This window comes from Ochotona curzoniae, unplaced genomic scaffold (genome assembly GCF_017591425.1).
Source record: "Ochotona curzoniae isolate NIBS_2020 unplaced genomic scaffold, NIBS_Ocur_1.0 contig_883, whole genome shotgun sequence".
Taxonomy (NCBI): domain Eukaryota; kingdom Metazoa; phylum Chordata; class Mammalia; order Lagomorpha; family Ochotonidae; genus Ochotona; species Ochotona curzoniae.
The window spans coordinates 46,366,530-46,391,355 of NW_024466599.1; the positions used below are offsets into that span (position 1 = coordinate 46,366,530).

The window sequence follows — 24,826 nt, forward strand, 5'->3', positions numbered from 1 at the left end:
TATATCTGCTGCAGTATTCAGGTAAAATGTTCTATCATTGAAAAAAATCAAAACAATTTAAGTGTTTGATTTTATAGCTAAGTGATAGGTATATTGAGCTCTCTTTTGCACCATGTTCAAAAATCTTTTTAAAATAGTTTTAAAAAACAATGCTCCTAGAAGAAACAAAATTATGTATTTATAATTATAATTTGCATATAATTAAGTTTAACATGTTTTGTCTCAGTCTTTTTAGCAGTGGAAAATAAACTTCACAAAAGGTTAAATACAGAGATGATGGTTTTACTAAATTAAAGTGGTGCTATTCTCTTGAGTACTTTTTACCCTTTAATACTGTATAGTTATATTCTAGTAGTGCATACTATGCCCATGGAAAGAGTAAATTTTGAAAACAGAAATGCCATTAACACTGCATTTGATAACTCATTTTTAAAATACCTTAACAAATTAGCATTTAAATAGTATTAACACACTGCAAAAAATTGGACAGAAATAAAACTGAAACAAATTTCATCTTCATTTGACAAATGAGATGAAAAGAATTCCAAGTTTCTAGAACTTATGAAAAGTAGATGCACAAGTTATCACAGCAGCAACATATTTTATGATAGTTATATTGAGACCAGAAAAAATGCACAAAAAATCTAATTTTAAAATAATGCTATTAATTAAAGTTCAAAGTATATGAATTTTAAAAGTTTAAGTAACCAAAAACATAGCAACAATTTCAAAAATATCTTTGCTTAAGAACACTTATAGCGGGCCTCACTAGGAAGATAAAATACATATTACTGTATGCCACAATGATAAAAACCATGTTATTTAGTCTATACGCAATCCCTTTCACTATATAGCACAATGCTTTAAAGCAACTTTTTCAGCAATGCCATCTAAGTAACATGATATCAAGCTAAAAAATTTAATATCACTCTGGAGTTAACAGAATACAAAAGTGTTGTCAGAGCAAAGTTTTACGGATCTTCACATGTACAAGTGATCAGAACTAAATTTTATAAATGCACAACACATGAAATGCTACTTTAACCAGCAACTGTGTTAGTCCCATGTAAAAACTCTTACGGACACTCTCTCAGATGCCATCTGACAAGCAACTGTGACTGATAAATGGATTGTGTAAGAATTCCCTCCAGCAAACAGTGAATAAGCAGTTTTAACGAGGCTTCTGACCCTACCCTATGGATGTCCAAGGGACTCCCAAAGTGAGTATTTTGCAACCAGATACAGATTTGGTGCTATCATTCCACTTCCTAGCTCATTAAGTTGTATTTAATCCAAACTTTTGTATTTCCTTAGCTCTGCAATAGCAGGCAATATATTTTGGGAACATTTTTTAAGAAACATTACCTTCTGTGATGAGCATTAAGGGAACACATCAGAATGGGGACTGTATTTGCAGAGAACCATATAAATTTAGAGCTAGAAAGAACCTTCAAGAACACATAGACAAGAAAGGCAAAGCCCACATATGTTAAACAATGTGGTGAAAGACACAGCTTTCTGCTCAGTGGCAGAATGGGAACTGGAACTTAGACACTTCAGCACAACTTCCCGTAGCCTCCAAGGCAATGTAATGAGCGTTTTTAAACCCCATGGGTGTTTTTATACCACACTCAGCACTGGACATTGGGCATGAAAAATTGTTCATCTCTATTTGGGAGTGTCACCCTTTTCCACTTATTAGGCAGCTTTGGTAAGCTTGATGGAGCAAAGAACTTACCATCAAGGTATCCTGACACTAAATGACAGATCCCATATCAAGACACGGCCACATGTCTTGAGCACTCAATAAAGAACTTCTTGAAGGGTTATACAAAAGAAATACAAATGTAGGTGCTGTGCAGAACACAAAAGAAGAAAGAGGAACATAGCTAACTACAGGTGTCAAGGAGTACATCCTAGTTCAGAATGTAAGACTGTACAAGGCAAGTGACAACTCACTGTTCTTGGGTGTTAAGTACATTATTTCAAGCCTTAGGAAATCAGAGAAGGAGATCAACATAGACCACAACCATCAATAAAGGACTCATAGATGTACAAGGATGAACAGTGATGAACAATGGTACATGAAAAAAGAACACGCTTCTGATCAGCAAGGGGATGCCCTTCCAAATAAGAGAGCATCTACCCTATGAAATAAAAGACATGATTTTAGCTCAACTGCTCCAGCCTCCTTCACTAGCAACACTGAAAGATAACAGCATATGGGTGTTAACTCAAAACCACTGCTAAGTGAGATGCTAGTGTAAGCAATAAAATCAGAAGTACATGGTTTTCCATATTCTAGATCAGACTCTTAACTTTCCATTTATCAATTGTACAAACCTATACTACATTTTAAAATTTGTGGGGTTTCCAAGAATAATTTAAAACTTGGCCTAGCAGCCCAGTACAATAGCCTAGGGGCTGAAGTTCTCGCCTTGCATGCACTGGGATCCTGCATGGACACGGGGTTGTATCCTGCCTGATCCACTTCCCTTCCAGCTCCCTGCTTGTGGCCTAGGAAAGCAGTAGAGGACGGCCCAAAGCTTTGGGACCCTGCACACACATGACATACCTGGAAGAAGTTCCTGGCTGCTGGCTTTGTATTGGCTCTACTCTGGCTATTGTGGCCACTTGGGGGGTGAACCAGTGGATGGAAGATCTTTGTCTCTCCTTCTCTCTATAAATCTGACTTTCAAATAAAAATTATAAATCTTTAAAACAAAAATGAAACAAAAACTTTGCTTAGGTAGTCAACAGATTGCCACCTACCTATCAGAGAAACACAAATTTGGAAACATTATTTTATTAAAGAATATAACATAATGCCTAATCCATAACAATGTTCAAGAAGTCAGCTGGGATGGATGTATACCATCTTTTATAAAGATATGGCTTTTTAAAATTTATTCAGATGATTTATATTTCTTTAAATTTAATAAACATGTTTTAATGTCATTCTCTGCATTTTTTTGAGAGAAAAAGTTCTCATCTAATCATTTCAATCCACAAATGCTCAAAACAGAGAGGTGGGGTAAGCCTGATCCTGGTCCCCCACATGTGTATTAGGAACCCAATTATTCCAGCCATCACCACCGCCTACCACAATCTGACCAATCACAGAGCTGAAATCAAAAGCGAGTGCTGAGAATTGAAGCCAAGCATTCCAATGTGGGACACGAGCTTCTTAACCACCAGGCTCAACACCCACCCACAAAGTATTAATTCTAGATTTAAATATTTTTAACCAAATCAGTACTAAAAATAATGAACATTTCCTAGACTGAATGCAATATTATCACTGAAGCATTTTCTTCATTACTGTGTCTAAAAGTACGCTTAAAACTCTTATCACAATGAACCTTGTTTTCAAAGAAGTCATCACAAACTACAGAACTGCTTTTGTTGTTTGTGTGATGCAAGGCAACAATAAAGTAGTACTTAAAGAACCTAAAAAGGAAATGTGAACCATGTATTTTAAATCAATCCAAGCCATGCCTCAATCCTCAACATTACTGAAAAAGTTTTAAACATGTAAGGGAATGAATGTTGTACTCATGGGCACTTAATTACAACAAGATGGGCTTTATGCAATTAAAAGATAATTGAGTAAATTTGAAATAGGAGAAAAAGGTGGGTGTTCAATACATATAGTTATATCTACAATCAAACTAAGGCTAGGGATAAATAAAAACACACAAATAATATAGGGACTAAAAAAGTTCATGGGAAATGTACATTTAAAAAAAATATGCATGAAGGCCCGGTGTGGTAGCCTACCAGCTAAAGTCTTTGCCTTGCACGCACCAGAATCACATATCAGTGTCAGTTCTAATCCAGGCAGCCTTGTTTCCCATCCAGCTCCCTGCTTGGCACCTGGAAAAGCAGTGGATGATGGCTCAAAGCCTTGGGACCCTGCACCCACATGGGAGACCCAGAAGAGGCTCCTGGCTCCTGGTTTATCAGATCAGCTCAGCTCTGGCCGTTGCAGCCACTTGGGGAGTGAATCTGCGGAAAGATCATCTTCTCTGTCTCTCCTCCTCTCTGTATACCTGACGTTGCAATTAAAAAAAAATATATATATACACATATATATCTCTTTAAAAAATATGCATGGGATTGCAAATGTTCTGCACCAAAATAAAACCTTAAATTTATTGTAGTCTTCTAAACTATTCTCTAAACGATCCAACAAAGATGTACAACTTCAACAATGAGGTAACCACAGGAAAGGAAAGAGAAAAGCAAAACAAGCATATTGAGAATAAATTAGTATTAAGTAGAAGCCAAGCGATACCATGAAAAGCAATTACAACAGTAACAGGTTAAGTGGGAAAGGGCATCTTTAATAAACATATTAATACCAAGATGATCACTGCAGCACATTAGAAACTGTCATAAAGATCTCCTCCCTTCCCGTCAACCTTAAAGAACTAAAGATGTCAAAAACAGATGAAAACAAGAAGGAAACTCAACAAATGCGGCAATGCACAGTCATCAAGCAACTCAGCACTGCTCTTAATAAGAACAAACTAAAGGAAAATCAAGCAGACGAACAGAAACACACCAGTAACAGCAGCTTGTTCAGCAGCATGTTTGGTGTACAAACCTGGACAAAACTGAAGGAAAGACGGAGATAACTGAAAGCACGCAGATGATCTCTTAGACATAAACTGACCTTCACAGTCTGTAAAGAGAAGTTATCTTTTTCTCAGGTCGAAAGGGATGCTGATGACAAAGCTTAAAAGTACTCCAAAGAACGGTTTGTTGCAAAAACAATCACACTGTAACATGTTTAGATGTTTATGCAAACAATTTCCACAGACCTTTTCATGTGAAAATTTTAGAACTTATGGTTAAACCAGCTTTTGATGGCAGAAAAACACAAACTTTCTTTTTTAAAAAAATGAATAAAGATAACAGGGTGTTGAGTGATGACTCAACTTGCTAATCCTCCCCCTGCAAGCAAGGGAAACAATTACTGAAGTAGAAATATTTAAAATCTACAAGAACTGACAATGTAGCCAACAAATAATCTGAAAGACTATAGATAAAACATCTATCACAATTGACCAACACAGGGAAAAGCAGCTTACACAACAAGTTTCCATTACAGAAAATAGAAATACAAAGAACTACTTCACAGAAAAGCATCAAAATCACATTATTTCACATCAAATACCATATGATCCCAATGTAACAGAAACAGCTCTAGAACACAGAAATAAAGTCTCCAGATTACTTCTATTAAGTGTAATGTTAAAACCTGAAACAGCACAAAAACAGAAAACTGAAGGTACGATTTAAGTATATCAAATGAACATACAGCCTAAAATATTTAGTAAAATTTAATATCATATTAAGTAAATATTATACCATAACAAATTGAGATTCATTCCTCAGAAGGATGTCTATGTACAACTATCTTAATAACTTTGAGAAAAAAAAAAAGATAATTTCCCCAGAAAGCCAAAAATTCAATACCCATTTTTTATAAACAAGTTCAAGAATACAGAAGTGATTAGTTCCTTAACTTGGTTTTAGAAGCAGATACATTCACATGTTTGAGGAAACTGCAGAACTCCTGCAGCAAAATGAATCTAAAAGATAATGCAGATTTTTTTCCTATTTTTTAAGTACTCTCATAAACAAACGGCACTAAAGCACATGTCACATTCACTGACATGATAATTGAGGCATTGATCCAGGATCAGAGTCAAGACTGGCCCTAGTTTCACTACTAAAGCTATACTAGATGGATTAAACAATCAATGCCATCAGATAAATCAATTAGAAATAAGATAACCGGAAAAGAAAATGCAAATGCACATGATATGAAACTAGTTTCCTGAGAAAACTATAGAAGTGATTACTAAAATTAAAACAGACAGGCAAATGGAATGAAAACTTGACCTTTGCAAATCAACAACTCTGGTATGTAAGTACACAACTAATATCCGGAAGCTACAGTAGGTAGGAGTGGGCATCATGGGAAGTCTGTATCCTACACTAAACTGCCAGTTCCGGTCTTGGCTGCTCCACTTCTGATCCAACTTCTTCCAAATGTGCCTGGGAAGCAACAACAGAACCGAGATAGCTAAGTTTCTGTCACCTCTGTGGATTGGTCAGAGTTCCTGTCTCCTGGTTTCATCCTGGCCCGAGCCTTGCCGATGCCTGCACCTGGTGAGTGACGCAGAACACGCAAAGGATCTTTATCCCTCTCCCCCATCTGCCAAAATGCCTTTGAAATAAATCTGAAAAGAACAACTTGGATACTAAGAAACATTGACAATCTTCATAAATAACCATAACAAGAAATATGCAAGACTAGCATGAGGAAAGTTTGAAAACACTCCTGTAGACACAAATTTAAATATAAAAGCGTTTTCTTGTTGAATGAACATTTAGATATCATAGATATCAGCTCTCCCGTACATTTTAGAATTTAACAGAATTCCTTAGAGTGGAGGGTTGGTTGGGCTTTGCCACATCATCAGATGGCAAAGGCTGGCACTGGGGACTAATTCTGTTAAGTTAAATGCCAGAACCACCTGGAGAGTGCATAATTCAGAAGTTGGAGTGGCCTAGTAGGGAGACAGTGGACACCTCCCTCGTGAGTAACCACTCCCACTGGAGAGCACGAAAACCACGACAGGGGCAGGGGTGGCTAGACTGAAAGGCACCTGCCAGTATGTGTGTGGGCTAGAGAGTAGGTTGGTTGGGTTGAACTAGGCTTCAACGCCCATTGACAAGTATGAGAGCTAAATGGGATGTGGGACAGACTGAACAAGCCTGCGGTACATACTGGCATGCATGGGAATCAGGGTAGGGAGCAGGCTTGGTGGGGGTTATGAGGAGTTGCCCCAATTAGGCTGAAGCTCCCACTGGTTTGCGTGAGGCCCAAGTATGAAGTGGGCAGGATCAGGCTGGACTGCAGCACCCACTGGTTCAAGTGAAAGGTAGGGCTGGAAACAGAACTGACCCAGTAATTGCAACAACCAGCATTTGCATAAGCTAATTGGGGCGACAGACTGTGCCAGACCCTGTGCTGGCAAACTCACACAAGAATCAGGTTTGGGATCATCTCAGATGAAGTTTCTTTGGAGAACCCTCCATCTGAACTGTTGATCTCAGAACCCCAACCATGAAGAGACTATGTTGGGCCCGGCACCGTGGCGCAGTGGTTGAGGTCCTCACCTTGCACGCCCGGGATCCCATATGGGCGCCGGTTCTATCCCGGCAGTCCCGCTTCCCTTCCAGCTCCCTGCCTGTGGCCCGGGAAAGCAGTTGAGGACGGCCCAAAGCTTTGGGACCTTACACCCGTGTGGGAGACCCGGAAGAGGCTCCTGGCTTCGGATTGGCATAGCATTGACCGTTGCGCTCACTTGGGGAGTGAATCATGGGACGGAAGATCTTCCTCTCTGTATATCTGCCTTTCCAATAAAAATAAATCTTTTTTTTTAAAAAAAAGAGAGACTATGTTAGCCACTGGATTCTGAATATGTTTCATCACGAATGAACGGCAAGATTGGCAGCAATTCAGACCTGTTGAACTATCAAAACTGCTTGAAGCAGGGCCCTGGGAGTGTGCCTCACATCAGGTACCTGGGATGGGTGGGTGGCTTGGTGGGGCTTTTCCCTTTGTTTCTCCCTTGACCCCAGATACAGGGAAAAAAATATTAGTGTAGAAACAATGGTATTACCCACTTTCCTGTAGCCCTTGACCCTTTGTCCCCCAATCAACTAAGTAAGATTTTAAAAATTAAGTCTCCTACAAGGACGGTAGTGCCCCTAACACTTGAGCCAACTTCTGCTTTTTCCCAGGATCAGAAGTGGAGCAGCCAGGGCACAGCAGTGGCTTTACCTGCTACCCAACTTAGCCAGCCCTCCGAGAATAAGGTTTCTGTTTCCTTTTTCATTAGGCTTTTTAATTTGTTAATAAGCTTTCATCAGTTTCACAGTATGATTCTGATGCAGTGAAACTTTCCTTCTTCCCACTTTTTATTTTTTGCAGTAACATTTTTAAATTTACTTTATAATCACATGCTCAGTTGTCTTCCAAACAAGCTCTACAAGCAAAAAGTAGATAGACCACAGTTCTGCAGGCAGATAGGTGAGGGTCATAGCTACCAATCAAGACACATGATGTCAGTTTACCTCGATACACACTTTTTATCCCATATATAACTTACAACCAGAGAAAATAAATGATATTTGTCTTTATAGGTCTGACTTATTTCACTAAACATAGTGGTCTCCACTTCTTAGTTGCATCCATGATGATTTCATTCTTATGGTTAAGTAGTATTCCATCATGCATATGTACCACATTTAAATCTCATTATAATTTAGTAGTAATAGACCCCAATTTCAAAACAGGCACGCCAAATATAAATGTAGCAAATCAGTAAATGAGATTTGCTCATTTGTGATGACTGATGCAAATTTAAACTACTGGATATGACTACATCACTACACAATAGTGTAGAATACTATGCAAGCTAAAATATCAAAGACTGTTGAACTGAATATGTAGAATAAAATTATTACATACTGCTCTTGTGAATGCATAATGATACAATCACTCCAGAAAGCTATATGTCAATTTCTAGGCTAAGCACATACTGCCAGTAAGACCCAGAAATTCCATTCCTACTAATTCACCCAGAGAACATATGCCCACACACCAAAAAAAAACATACACGAGTGCTTAACTAAACAATTTTGTTCGAAACTCTCAAAAAAGAAAGCAATCTCAAATCCACCAACAGGTGACAAAATAAAATTGTTATAGTTGCCAATGTAATACTACATGGCAATAAAACCTGATAAACTAGAAAGATAACTATGTATAGTCTTATGTTAAGAAGATAGACACAAGAGTCAGGCCTTATAATTCCATTTCTGTAATAGTCCTGAAAAATGTAAACTTATTGTCAGAAATTACTGTCAATGACTGACATGAGGACTAATTGCAAAAGAGTGAGAGAATTTCTGACGAGGAACAATTATCTCCCATGTTAGTGTCTGCTGTTAGAGGATATCCGTATGTCAAAACCCATGAAGCTATGTATTTAAAAGGATGAATTTTTTCTTCTTCACATTTATGATCCCATTGTCACTCTCCAAGCATGCAAAGCCTAGTCAAGCTCATTATCAGACTTCTCCAGTTTAATTTGACATAAATGGTACCTCACTGATATCCCAATCTTCGTTTTTAAATTATTTTTAACATTGTTTACATAGATGAGAGGGAAGTACACTTATGTGAAGCCTACGATTAGGATGAGGAGGTTCGGGTACCAAGAAGATAGATGGGAAAAATGCTTTGGATGGGACCGCTCCTTGCTGTCAAACTACATAGGTACCCAGGATAGGAACAGTCAGCTGATGACACCTTAAGAGATCTGATGTGAGGAAGAATGTTCCAAGGGTGTCACTTAAGTGGTTTTGATAGTTGTGAAAAGTTGTTGGTTTCATTGCTCCAGGGTTAAGAAAATCTTCTCAAGGTCTATTGGCAGAACAAATCCACCTTAGTGTATCCACAGACCTGGGAACATGCTGCAAAGCCTGGCCACAACTGTCCAACCTGCTCTGCCTTCCATTCTGATGAGGTAGTTGATTGTCCCTACAGGACTAGATGTGGGGGCTATCATGTCCCCCAGGTACATTTGATATGCTGTCCATCTCACAGGTATCACCAACTGGAGGCGGCCTGATCCTAACATATGCACTCCAAGGTGGGACCACATATTCTGTTATTTTCTCCATGGCTAGGATCTGAGTCCAGAGGTCCAGCTGGGGAGTTCCCCAAGAAATCTCCCCTGGAGTGACCTCAGACTTGATTCTTTTGAGTCAGCTGGTGCAGAGTCAGTCAAGTTCAGTCTGTCACCTGCACCAGCCAATGCACATGCCAGAGGAAGCAGCTGCATGGTGAGTTCCACCCTAACCTTATACCTCAAACAAACCAATGGGTGCTATGGTCCAACACAGCAAGCCTCCACCATAGACCTGGTCCTCACACATACCAGAAGGTGCTACAACCTAGTCGGGGTGAATCCAATATCCCCCACCAGACCCACCCCAGCTCTGGTTTTTGTACACCCATCTTTTTTTCATTTTTATCAAAGGTGATTTCTTGTCAAACAGTTGTATTTCTTCTTTGTTCTATTAGTTCATTTTGATTACAGTCAGAAGAAAAGTATTTAGGGACCAATATTGTGACATAATGGGTTAAGCCACCACTTTCAACAATGGTATCCCATATAAGTGTCTGAGTTCCAGCTGCTTTACTTCCAATCCAGTGCCCACTAACATGCCTGAGGAAATTACAAAGAATGTCCCAACTGCTCAGGGACTTGGAAGACTTGGCACAGCTCTGGCTGTTGCAGCCGTCTGGAGAATAAACCAGCAGACAGAAGATTTCTCTTCTCACTCTTTCTGTCTCTATAATTGTGAATCCAAACAAAGAAATCTCTCTGCCCATGCAGAGATCAGTTAAATATTCAGTTAAATATTAAATATTCACCTGTAATTTTCTGATTGCTACATAGACTTCATTTTTTAACTCCTCAAGCCAATGCTGTTAAAGTGGCACCAGTACGTGTAGTTTTTCAAGTTTAATGAAAACTAAGCTACATTTAAAATTTTGGAATTTGCTCATATTAGCCACATTTTAAAAATAAACCTTATTGCTTACACTCCAGCTAAACGTCGCTAAAAAAAAAAAATGAAGACCAATTTAAGCAAAACCAAGTACAAAGTAGAAAATGAGTTCCCATAAACCTTCGTCTTCACACAGCCACAATCTCTTTCAACTCTGGTGAGAAGCAGAGTGGTACATTTGTTATAACGGTGCAACCTACATTGATACATCATTATCATTCCAAGTCAATATTTTATAGCTCAGACCTCGGTCTGCATCCTATGGGTCTGGACAGATGCATCAGCGACATGTACCAACAATTACAGTGTCAGATTAGCTTGACTGCCCGCCACCCACATTCTGTGTTCTAGCTAGTCATTCTTCCGTCTGACTTCAGTTACTGACATTTTCCTGCGTCCACAGTGATGCTGTTTCTAGAATGTCATTTAGTCACTCATATAATATATAGCATTTTCAGGTCAACCTCTTTCATGTATGCATTTGTGTCCTTTGTGTCTTCTCATAGCTTGATATTTCATTGTCTTTGCACAGAGTAATATGCTACTGTTTGTATTTTTTTCAAGCATTTGTAAAAGTTTGGCTTCTGTAGTTATTCACTAGAATTATACAGAGAGGAAGAGACAGACAGTGAGAAAAATCTTCCTTTTGCTGATTCACTCCCCAAATAGCCACAAGGACCTGGCCAGGTCAAAGCCACGAGTTTGGACTTCTTTGGAGTCTTCCACATATTGCAGGGACCCAAGCAGTTGGGCCATCCTCTGCTGCTTTCCCAGGCACATTAGCAGAGGGTTGGATTACAAGTGGAGCAACAGCGCCTCAAACCAGCACCCACATGGGATGGCAGTGTTGCAGGTGGCCACTTTACCTGCTGTGCCAGAGTTTATTTATCCTTTAGCATCTTAGTTGTTTCTAAGTTGTAACAGTATTGAATACCAATATTTTGAGCATCTGTGTTTAGGTTTGGTGGATGGATATTAAGTTTTCACCTGATTTGGGTAAACATCAAGAAACAGTTACCAGATCATATGGTTTGACATCTCTTTATTTTCTAATGCATTGCCATACTACCCTACAATGACATGACATCATTTTGGATGCCCATCAGCAATCAATGAATGAGTTCCCACTGCTATACATCTTTGCTGGTCACTGGTATTCTACTAGCATGATTCAAGCACTTAACAGTCACATGTTGTAACTGGCTATCATATTGGGTAGTCAAACAGAATATTCCCATCAACACAGAATGTACTAAGGAAATGTTTGTCCATTTAGTTTAATTGATTACAAGTAGGAAAAGAGGAGCGGAGGGGATACCTTTTTGTGTTCCCCTGTATAAATCCATTTCTTCTCCCCCTTTATTTTGATGATTCTTTATCTGCATTTCCTGAGAAATGCTGATTTCTGCTCTGCCACTTATTAACTATGTGCCCATTAACATAATATTTAACCCCTCTGACTCTCAGCTTCCTCAACCTAATTACTCATTAAGTTTAGTGCAAGGATTAAATTAGATAAGCAAGGTAAGATAAATTACAACATTCATCATGTTAAACCCTCATTTGTAAATTCTTCTGTTAGGAGTTTTTTGAATGCCTCCATATGGTACTATGAAGACCCTCACAGAAAGCAAAAGCTTAATATACTGTACTTACCCAGTGCGGATTTTTGTAACCCATAAGTAGATTTGCTGCTTTTATATCACCATGAACATACTCATTTTCATGAATGTATTCCAGCACATCCAACTGTGAAAATGAATGAACAGATAAATAAATATACAAGGTCACAATGTGATTTACAACTCATGATCAACTTTAGCGTTTTGAATGGTAAATACATGGGTTTTAAAATACTCATTATATATTGCACAGTTACTGATTAATTACTCTAAAATATCACATCTTGTGGCAGTTCATCCTTGGGGGAAAAAAAGCTGAATGAAATAATATTCAAATATTAAACATTTTAATGAGACCTTTGACAGAAGGAAACCAGGACTCCACAAAGTTCTGACAGTCCAGCAGCAAAATCACACTGTGCAAAGAGGAAAGCACAGCATCAACTTAGATCTGTGGTGAGGCGTCAGGAAGCCCGCTCGGCAATTCACCCAGCCAATAATTAAAAACCAAGTCTTGGAAACTTCAGAACAAATTACCATTTCTATGAGCACTGGAAAAGGCATTCTTTCTCTTCCTCATAGAGAACTCTCAGCTTCACTAGAAAAGCCTAACAGCCCTGCATGCTATGCACACCTAATGCTTGATAACCACATACTGGCAGGTGGATGGATAAATGGGAAAATTAATGAGCTCTATTTGCCACATTCTAACCTGGCAGAAATTGTTTAATTTTACTTAAGTTGGAAAAAAAAATGAGAATACGTGAACCAAACACAAACAAGACAAATATGAAGCATAAACCAATGTGTGCCAGGGTGTTAAGATTTCATTGCTTCATATTTAGTAGATGTATATTTACTCAATACCACAACTAATTGTTGCCACAATCCCAAACTCATAATAAAACTTTATGGCACCTTCCCAATACCATCACAAAACTTAGGGTAGAAAACAATGTATTTTGCCATAATTTGATTATAAATATAACTGACAAAAGGGAGGTTATTCTTACAGCAATGTGAGCCTGCTCTGATATGTAAAACAAAGCTGTGAAGGGAAGAAAACAAATCAGACTGTAGAACCAATGCCTAATTGAGTTTGTAGTGCCAAACACAGCACATTCTGTCACTTACAGAGCCCACTGTTATCAATTTCACCAAAATAGCCTCTACTTTCAATAACTGACATCTCAAGAGCAACAATCCTTCATTCTCTAATCATTCCACAAAGAGTAAAAATATGTATCCCACAGCAAGTAATTAATCCCAAATGGAGTATGCAAAAAAGTCCCTCTTTCTTACCATTCGGATACCTAGTTGTAGCACAGTTGACTTTTTGAAAGTACCATTCTGATCTGAAAACTTCTGTAAATCCATTCCAAGTCTTTCTATTACCATAAACCTATAACTAAGAGAGAGAGAGATCAAAATGAGATCTCTGAGATAGTAATGATTGAAACTGCTGTTGTTAATGAGTCTGATAATATGAAAAATGTCCTCAACTTCACCAAGCCTGAAGCAATCTGAGCTATCAGAGCAGGAAAGCTCATTGATTCCTCTTTTAAAGATGCTATTCAGTACTTATTTTGCTCTTTGTACTCTAATAAAGGATAAAGGTATACTGAACTATTCACACTAGCATAGATCATGAAAAAGAAATGTTCTTGGCCCAGCATGGTGGCCTAGCGGCTAAAGTCCTCATCTTGTTCTGGGATCCCATATGGGTGCCAGTTCTAATCCCAGCAGCCCTGCTTCCCATCCAGCTCCCAGCTTGTGGCCTGGGAAAGCAGTCCAGGATAGCCCAAAGCCTTAGGACCTGCACCCGCGTGGGAGACCCAAAGAGGATCTGGGCTCCTGGCTCCGGATTGGTGCGGCACCACCTGTTGTGGTCACTTGGAGAATGAATCATCGGACAGAAGATATTTCTATCTGTCTCTCCTCCTCTCTGAATATCTGACTTTGTAATAAAAATAAATAAATCTTTAAAAAAAAAAGAAAGAAATGTTCTTTTTAAGCAGTCTTGCATTCATTTTGATCCACTACTTTTTGCATTCTGGCTATAGGCAACTGTCTACACAAAACTTTTTATTTGAACCTATTTGCTTCTTAGCTTTCTGAAATCATATTTATGAGACTGGTGCAATGGCTCAATTAGTTAATCCTCGACTCTGTAGTGCTAACATCTCATATGGGTACCAATTCATGTCTCAGTAGCTCCACTTCTGCTTCAGCAACCTATTTAAGGCTTGGGAAAACAGTGAAAGACAGCCCACTGCCATGGGCTCCTGCACCTGTGTGGGAGATCCAGAAGAAGCTCCTGGCAGACATCTGGGGAGTGAACAGATGGAAGATCTTTTTCAGTCTCTCTTTCTCTCTCTGTAAATCTACCTTTATAATAAGTAAATCTTTTAAAAATATTTATTTTCTTTATGTATTTATAAACATATCTAATTTTCAGGAACAATTCTTCCTTTCCTGTTTGGTATTCTCTAATCCTTGTCCTGCCTTCACCTACATACCCACCATTAGTCCCTATGCAATGTCTGTATAACACACACTAACACATTCATCTAGGAGTTATTACTGTACAATCATATGCAATTTCTTTGGCTATCTCACTGAAACTTTCCAAGCTGACTGGTATCGTGCTGATTTCGTTAACGAACTACCTGTCAAATAATATGGAAGATCCAAGACCAGCTGCCACTCAGTCCCCAGCTGAAAGCCCTGTACTTTGTTTCAAGATTATTATTTTCTCATTTTGCTTTTATTGATAGCATTTAAAGCCTTTCAAACACAGAGTGCTTGAGCTTATTTTCTCAGGAAATGAAAATATTACCCATCTTGAAAGGCCAAAGGACAAAAGGAAATCATGTTCATGGTAATCTCCCTACACCATCACCCCCCTGCAAAAAATAACAAAAGCAAAAACAAAAACTTTACATATGAAGACTAGCCATATTTAGCGATTTTAAAGATACTTCCACAAATTCTTTCTTGAACCTCTCCTCCAAAGATGGGTTATAACTTTCCTCTGTTGAGCAGAAGGGGGTACCGAATGTCTTACTTCAAGCCAAGAGGAGGGAGCAAATGCAATGAGACACTCTTGGATTCATTCTCTTGTGTGTGCTTTTTCTTTCTCTTTTTCAATTGTTTTCTCTGTCATTTTAACACTGGGCCGGCTTCTACAAAGGTCCACACGATTGGCAAGTAAAGGCCTGCCAATAATCGTACGAGTCCATTTCACTGCCGACCTGCCTAAGCCCACCAACAAGCCACACGGGTCCTTGGGAACACATCCTCTCGGGGGAAGCCTCAAGAGGGCTGCACCTCCCTGGCACACAGCACACATCCTGAGTTAGAGTCCAGTGCAGATTCCTGACCCACAGCAACTAAGATGTTCTAAGTCTGTTGCTATCAGCCAAAATATTTTTGCTAAGCTATTACTAAGCAACAAGAATAGTTTTAGGGCAAGGATTGATGGTAATAATTCCATTTTACCTTCTTCCATTGAATTCAGTCAGACCAGATCCATAAAACAGTGGAATTCCTAAATAATCAAGGTGTTTGCGTTCTATCCACTTTTTGACTGCAAAGAAAATGTGATAACAAAACATTCATTTGATTTACAAAGATACTTATTGCCTTTGCAGGAGCAAGCAAATTCTCCATTTCAGATGCTATGATCAGAAACCTGCTAAGATGGAACTGACTAGTCTCCAACAAATATGCCAATATTCACTCAGCTCATCCAAAGAGTAATCTGACCTTCCTAGAAAAGAGGCATGCTAAAAAATACACAGTACTCCATAGTTTTAAATACCATTTGCTATCACTAGAACACAAAAGTACACATAATCTTTAAAATCATAATGACAAAAATAGAAGGCATATTAATATAAAATACTTTAGTATCTTATAGTCTAATGCTTCTATTCACAGAAAAAAAAAACACCTTATATTCTAGCTTAGTTTCAGAGTTCAGCACATGCTAACTAGTAAACAAGAGAGACAGCTTTTTCGACATTTTCCTGCCCACTGTCTGTACATCAAAATCCAAAGGCATAGTGGTCAAAGAACAGAAAAAAAAAAAAGTGATTGTGCAGAAAACTTTCTTACTCTGAAATTACAGAATACAGAAATTGCTTGATTGAATTTAATTTACAAAAAAAACTCAAATTCGTTGAAACGGTAAGTAGTTCGATCATGTTTTTACTTTTCTCACATGTTTAATGCTTGCGACAGCTCTACTGATAAGCAATCAAATTTAATGGATTCTATTTGTCACTCTGACATAGCTTAAGCAGTGAGTAAGACTACAGCTTAATATTTAGAAACCTTTATTAAGGAAAACAAAGTTAATTATTGAGGCCTAACCTACCTTTCTTTTTTCCTAAGCATGACGTGCAAGACACTATTGCCCTACTCAACTGCTTCAGTTTGCTTAGTTCATTCATATACAGAATTTATAAAATGCTTTCATTTTTCCTCACCTGTATTCATTCATTTCACACTCAAATGCTCTAATTCATTCTTTCATGATACCCAACTTGTTTCTCAGTATTCAACTTTTCCATCTTTTTTAAATGTTAGTGCTTACTCATTTGCGTACATCTTTCCAATACATTTTACTATCATTGCTTTTGTTTATGTATCTACTGCCCATTTTAATGTCATTTCCTTGCATCCTTCCTATCCAAATTTTTTTTATAAAGGAAAAAGTTTCATTCTTCTATATTTTATGCTTAGTAACTCTACATTTTATGTAAAATAGGAGAAACAACTTTGATTTAAAATATATATCCCATTATGTATGTCATATCAAGATTTGTATACCATCTGTCTTGCTTTTGTACAATATATCAGTTAACTGCATCACTTTACAATAAAAATTTATTGAATTTTCCAGAAGGCCAGAAAAAGACCAAAATATCAGCACTCACTTTAGTAAGCACATATATTTCTTCCTTGCTTTGCTAATTTTACTTACTACAATCTTTTTTTGCAGCTCTCTGATAAAATTTCAGTTCTGAAAACAATGGGCCATTTTCTTGATATTCCTTTGAAAAGAAAAGAACAATTAATTGTACTGGGAAAAAAAAATCAATGACAACACTGGAATTTCAGCCATGAGAATATGAATATACATGTCATATAATAGAACTTGAATCACTTTTATAAGACATAAGCATCCAATTTCTACCAAAAATCTCAGAATATTAAAAAAAACTTGAAAAATGTCATTTTTAAACAATATTGTACTGTTGTACCTTTACAGTACTTTACAGGAAAATACTGAGAATTGCACACAAAAACCTGCATGGACACTGCGTTGATGTATCTAGAAGGATGCAGCCACGTACCCTGGTGCCATGTTCACACAGGACACCCCCACTGCTTATTACACAAGATGCAGAAACGAAATCCTATTTGTTTTTAAGAATTTTATCACTGAGGTCAAGATGCAGGGTCAAGATGTAAGTGTTGGAATGACAGGCAGCAATACAGAACAACACTGATTCTTACAAAACTGAGGTGAGAAACATCTGACAAAATTAAAATCAAGCAAAACTGAAAAGTACGTACACAAATCAAATTCAAGAGCAATACCTACCACTTTTATTACATGTCTTGCATCCCTGTCTGGCTGATTTGCAGGAAAGGCTGCAAACGAAAAAAAAAAACCACACAATTGGAAAAACAATAGTTACTCTCAATTACCAAATACCTGCACCGTAAAGACACTGTGCTAAGCATTTAAAATCTGAGGTTTATGTCCTCTCAATGACCTCTCAGAGCAGGATTATCTCCATTATAAACAGCCACAGCTGAAGTTTGAGAAGCTAACTTGGTCACTCAATCTTACTGATATCACAACCAGCTTCTTACCCACAACCATACACATACCTGAGTTGTCAAACCAACCACAGTAATCACATGGTTCCAAAATGCAAGGGAAAAACATTTTCTAGGTATATAGCATTAAAGTCAATGAGTGTTACATAGTAAAAGGTATTGATTTAATTTTGCTAAATTGGAATCTAAAATACAGAAATGAAAATTGATTCATATTTAGTAAAAAGTTTAAAACAGATTACTTAGAAATTTAGAATATGCCAGGATAAAATCGGAATATATTTTAAATAATCACTTTCTGAAACCAACAGTAAAGTATTCTAATGTTTAAAAATACGCATTTCGGGCTCGGCAGCGTGGCCTAGCAGCTCAAGTCCTCGCCTTGAACACACTGGGATCCCATAAGGGCGCCAGTTCCAATCCCAGCAGCCCATTTCCCATCCAGCTCCCAGCTTGTGGCCTGGGAAAGCAGTCGAGGACGGCCCAAAGCTTTGGAACCCTGCACCCATGTGGGAGACCCAGAAGAGGCTCCTGGATCCTGGCTTTGGATCGGCTCAGTACTGGCTATTGTGCTCACTTAGGGAATGAATCATCGGATGGAAGATCTTCCTCTCTCTCTCTTCTCCTCTCTGTATATCTGACTTTGTAATAAAAAAAACAAATCTTAAAAAAAAATTATGTATTTCAATTCACCTGAAGTTCAGCTGATCTTCGCTTATTCTATTTGTATTTCAGATAGTTAAATTTAACCTTTGGAAGATCTGGGTGCTAAAACTTAGGAGAAAAACCTTCTGCATTATCTAAATCGTTACAACAGAAGTTGAGATATTTATTTGTACTGTAGAGGTCTAGGATTTTGTTCTACACTTGTTTTTTATTTACTCACTCCTTCACCAGCACAAGCTGGACATGCTAAGTGGTAGTAGGATGGTGTCTTAAAGAGGAAAAAAAAAATCTCACCAGTTGGAACGCAACTGAAAACTGGTATGTACACAAGACCGAAAGCAAAAATTTTGGCCACAGTTTCGGCCTACATATTTATTAAAAAGCTAGGTCATCATCTTAGTACTATCAATGCTTTTTTCTTCTCTAAATCTATCATTTGGTTTTTACTCATTCCCAACTGTGAAACAATATAAATGTATTAGAGCAAATAAATTACATGTTACATTGAGTCACCTCATAATTTTCTTCACCAGGCTAAGTTTTTAATGTCAGCAATACCGTTAATAAAGAAAGCTGTACTTCAAGATAGCCGATTTAGATATAAATTGTGAACCCCAAATTCTTTACAGTAACAAAAAACCTGAGTTATATTTATTAAGTCTTTTTACATATTCATCAACAAAATTCCTTCATCTTCTCCTAACCATGCAGTACTCCCAGAGAAGGTGCTGAAGCACTGGATTATTCAGATGGATAGATACACATGGTTTGGAATCTAATCGGACGTGGAAAACGAAGTGACGTGGAAAACCTGCCCACATCTGGACAAGCTACCTTATTGGTATGGTGCCAAGGCTGGGGAGAAACAGCCCTGCTGCACGCCCGTTCCACCTAGAACAGCACTCAGCAAGGAAGTCTCTTTGTTTCCGAGACAATGGTAGCAAAACTTCCTGTCTATCCTCTAGAACCGCATGACAAAGCAACAGAGTTTTAATGTTTTTAAAAAGATTTATTTGAAAGGCAGAGCGAGAGAGAGAAAGAATGAATGAAAGGCAGCTTTTTCCACAGAGCCCCTTCCCAAACGGCAACAGCCGAGGCTAGTCAGCAACGAACCCAGGTGCTCAGGACTCCACCCGGGTTTCCCACGCAGCGGCAGGGACCCACGCACTTGGTCCAGCCTCTGCTTCTGCCCCAGGTGCACTAGCTGGGAGCTGTGTCAGAAGCAGATCAACTAACTCAAAGTGGCATTCAGATACTAGATGTTGGCCTCAAAAGCAGCAACGTAAACCACTGCACCATGGTGTTGACCTCATATCTTTAATTTTAAGCTCAGCAGAATGTAAGCTGAAAAGTACAGAAAGAAGTTCCTACCATTTGATAATTGAATCTCTTGTGAGTACAGTTCTGTGTGGACTCACATCTGCAATTGCTCCCGCACTTTCATTTGACAGCTACAAATCTCTCTAAACTTCCAAGTCACATTGTATTTCACGGCCTAAATCTAAGATCAGCTTAACTATAAAACCAATTAAAGATGGATGTTTTTCATGAGCAAATAAGGTAGCTTCAAACAACGTAAATAAAAATTATACAAATAAAATAGAGGATTTTTGTGCAAAGTCAGAATGTATAGGCAAGTAGATAAAAATGCTGAAGCAATGAAAATGAGTTTTTCTCTTTTTAGAAACCCTTAAATCAGATGTATAAATTCTCTTCTAATCAATACAAAATATTCTTTTTAAACTACTAATGTTTTTACTCAAGAAGCAAGTCTCAAGAAACATCAATGACTTACTACTACTAACAAGGCCAAGGCCATATTTACTAATCGCAAGAAATAGTTTCTTGTGGAAAAAAAAGTTACAAGAGTCATTAAAATCTACAGGAACCAAAGAATTGCATTTAGCCTAGTGGCTAGGGAGTCAATACATTATAGAACTAGGTTTTGGTCCCTGGCTGTGTCTCCTGAACCCAAGTCGTTGCTTCTGCCACTACATGGAAAGCCTCAATGGCATTTCTACTGCAGGAATGCCAAGCCCGTCCCTGGCCACTCAAAGAATCTGTGGAGTGAACATTTCGGATGTTCTCTTCCTACCGGCTCCTCCCACCATCATGAATGCCCCTGTCTCCCGTCACCACTACCATGTGTTTCTCTCAGCTAAACAGACATTTAAGAAATATAGAATTCAACAGTAAAAATATAGCAAAACGATTAGGATGCAACTGAAATGCATATCTATTGCTCATTTCCCTCCTGTATGGGAATATAAACTTCACGGACAAAAAAAATCTTTGACTTTATTCAGCTATGTTCCAAGTCCCTAGAATAGGGTCTGGTAGAAATGGATTAAATATTTTGTTGTATAAATAAATGAACAAAAGCAATACTTAGAAATTTATAACATTATAGCAGGAAGTGAAGATATGTCATAGCATGCATCTGCACTCCTTAATAAAAGGAGGACTCCCAGTGAAACTGGTAAAGACACCTTGGCAGCATGATACTACATGTTCTACTCCGGCTTACACCTACAACTCCATAAACAAACAGCAGGAAGTTGAACTTGTGTGTAACAGAAGGACTGCACTACTGTAATTATGTAACAGAAAATGGCCAGAGGGGAGAAGAGGAAGGACAATGTGGGAGTGAAGGGAAGAATCCCTATACCTACAAAACTGTACTATGAAAAATAATAATAAATTTTAAAAAGAAAGCAAACTTTATAGCATTAAATGTTTTTTAAGAAAACTGTAAAACGAATAAGCTGAGTGTTCGGCTTAATGTACAAAACCAAAGACACAAACAGAAGCAAAAACAGAAGTAATAGAAGCAAAAACACAAAGCTGAGAAGGCCTAAAGGAATCATCTCTCAATAGAAGTGAGTACACTGAGCACCCATCCTGTAGTTCCTAAAAACCATTTCCAAAGAAATGAACAAGAACTGCTTGGAGAAATAACTAATTACAGGGCTGGGACAGAGTAAATGTAAGAGTAGAAGCATAAACACTAAAACAAAGACAGTACCGAACAGTAACCCACGGGAAGTATGTACCCATTGTATGTACCCATTTTAAATGGGTCAAGTATTCACTCATTGGATATTTCTCATATAATCAATATATAAAAAACATTCCATTTCATTAACCATTAGCAAGATGTAAATGAAAATCACAATGACCTATTAGTCCATCTTCATCTAACTATACAAAAAATATACATAAGAATATCAAGAGAAAATAGCATGCTGGAAGAAACTGCAGTAAGATTGCAGCAGTAAGATTGTACAGTCACCATGGCAAACTAAGACAATCCCTGAAGGAAGGAAGAAAACAGAACGACCATATGAGCAATTTCAAATATCCAGTAACACCTAGAACCAATTCAATAAATTAAGAATCCAACAACTTGTGTGGGCATATGAATTAATGAACTGAGAAGGTGTTTCTGACCCTAAAAAATAGGAGGGAGCTTAAGATCACAACAAATGAAAAAACTGTGCATGGTCCTGTGAAAAAACAACTGCACAGGGACTTTAGAATCTTCAGACACAAGATAATTCTTTTTTTCAGGCAGAGAAGTTTTATTTGCAATGTGACCAGGTGAGTAGATAAAGAAGACGGAAGGGGAAAGCACCTTGTAAGATGGGGTACCTCTTGAAAGAAGAGGGAGACACCCCCAAAATAAACTTATCTTTTGAATGAATTTTTGAAGTACCAATGTAATTACACTCTGGATTCAAACTCTGCTCAAAGATATTTGAAGCAATCATTTTAATAGACAATATCCCAGTAATGGGCATTATCATGAAATGGGTTTATTAAACCTTTGCTTGGGATGAGCCACATTCCACAGAAAGGCTTGTGATCAAGGCCTGCCTTTGCTTCCAATGCAGGTTCCTGCCAATGCACACCCTGGGAGGCAGTTCACATTGGCCGCGTACTTGGTCCCTACTAACCACTCAGCAGACATGAAGGAAGTGTCTAACTCCTGGGGTCAAACCAGTCCCCGTTCTGAATGTTGTGGGCATGTAGGGAGCAAACAGGCAGATGGAAGATCCCATCTCCCCTTTCTCTTTCTTTCCTCCCAAAGGGAAAGAGAAGGTTTTGTTACAACTTCCAACAATAAATCAAAGGAAAAAAGCGATGTAAGATATGTAACTATATTGTGTCATCTGGATTTTGAACAAAAAAATAACAATTAGTAGGACAATAGGCAAAATTTTTAATTAGGCGTAGAAGTAAGTTAATAGTATTGTATCAATGTTAGTTTCCTAGTATTGACAATTGTGCAATGCACGATGGTTTTGTAAGCTCCTAGCATTTGAGGAAGTGAATACAGGAATTCTTTCAGTTCTTTTACAAATGTTAAAATTTACAAAACTAAAGAACTACAAAACAGCACTGTGGAACACTGAGAAAAGCCACCGCCTGCAACCCCAGCATCCCATAAGGGCACTGGTTTGTGTCCCAGGCACTCCACTTTCAATACAACTCTCTGCTAACAATGGCCTGGGAGAAGCAGTGAAAGATGGCCACAGACCTTGGGCCCCTGCACTCATGTTGAAGAACTAAAGGTGGTTCTGGCTCTGACTAGGTTTGGCACTGGGTAGTGAACCAGAGGATAAGAGGAAAAAAAAAGTGCTTTTTAAAAAAAAGCTTTTTACACATACTTTTTAAAAAAATACAGTGATAAGTAAGCAGTTTTCTGTGGCACAACTGTTCAAATAGAAAAGGGAGTTAAACCCACAAATCAAGAAGAGGATCTGAAAAGATACGCTACCCTATTGCACATCATCACCAAACTAAAAAAGAATCACACTTTCCTAAGGAAAAGTGCACAATGTACTAAAATATATTTTTAAAAACAAAAATTACAAATGGAAATATAAGAATCAAATCAGTGTCAACCAAAAGAGATCAGATAGGACAGGATTACTCAGTCTTTCTTGGAGGAAGGTAGCTATGAAACCTGGGCAAGGTTGATGGAGTAGATAAGTTGCAGCTCAGGATGCCTAGATGGCGTATCAGAGTGCCTACAGCTAGTCTTGATTTTGCTTCCAGATCTAGCTTCCTGCTCTTGGGCACTCTGGACAGGAACAGGTGATGGTTCAAGTTCTTGGGTCCCTGTTCACATGGGAGACTTGGATGGAATTCCTGGCACCTGCTTGCAGCCTGATCTAGTCCTGTTACAGTCATCTGAGGAGTGTATGAGAGAATGGGAGCTCACTTTCCCTCTCTGTCCAAAGGGGGAAAAAAATAAGAATAGAACAACTATTTGAAGGATCTTAAAGGTAAGTGGACATTTCCACTCAATTAAAAAGCGGAGAAGCTGGGCTCAGCAGGATGGGTCGGTGCCTAACTCTTCACCTTGCACATGCTGAGATATCATGTGGGCATCAGTTTGTATCTGGATGCTCCACTTCCCATTCCAGCTCCCTGTCTGTGGCCAGGGAAGGCAGTAGAGGATGGCTCAAAACATTGGGAACCTGCACCAGTGTGGGAGACCCTGAAGAGGCTCCTGGTTCCTGGCTTTGGCACAGCTCCAGCCATTGTGGCTATTCAGGGAGTAAACCAGCAGATGAGGATCTTGTCTCCCCTTCTCTTCATAAATCTAACTTGTTTTTCCAATAAAGATAAATAAATCTTTAAACAAAAGACCAGAGAAGGCAAAAGGGAAAATTTAACCAGAATAAACGTAACAGAAAAGTTACAAATATAATAGATATTGATCTAAATATATCACCTAGCACTTAAATGTGAATGACTTATACCAATAAAAAGACTAATAAAGTAAAAGAAAAATTAGACTGAATTATTTGCTGTCTACAACAAACCCACTTTCTGACATAGATGAGTTAAAGAGTGTCATATCACACAAACCAACCAAAAGCTAGACTTTAGAACCAAGGAAGTAGAGACCAAAAAAAAGGCATCAAATACTGATTAGGGTTCCTTAAAAATTTGGCTCCCAAATAGCTCTTAGTATGTACAGACTAGTAACATAAATACATTAAAAT

At 38.2% G+C, this 24,826-nt stretch overlaps 1 protein-coding gene across 6 annotated transcripts in view; it reads right to left on the reverse strand.

Moving 5' to 3' along the window:
• The window catches only part of VRK2 (VRK serine/threonine kinase 2), an 89,419-nt gene that overhangs the window by 43,345 nt on the left and 21,248 nt on the right, over positions 1-24,826 (reverse strand). For all 6 annotated transcript variants that reach the window (XM_040993415.1, XM_040993413.1, XM_040993414.1 and 3 more), the window contains 5 exons: positions 17,902-17,951; positions 17,278-17,347; positions 15,789-15,876; positions 13,590-13,695; positions 12,322-12,414 (listed from right to left, as the gene is read on the reverse strand). In XM_040993415.1, the coding sequence (XP_040849349.1) occupies positions 12,322-12,414; positions 13,590-13,695; positions 15,789-15,876; positions 17,278-17,347; positions 17,902-17,951 (407 nt within the window). The remainder of the gene's footprint in view (positions 1-12,321; positions 12,415-13,589; positions 13,696-15,788; positions 15,877-17,277; positions 17,348-17,901; positions 17,952-24,826) is intronic.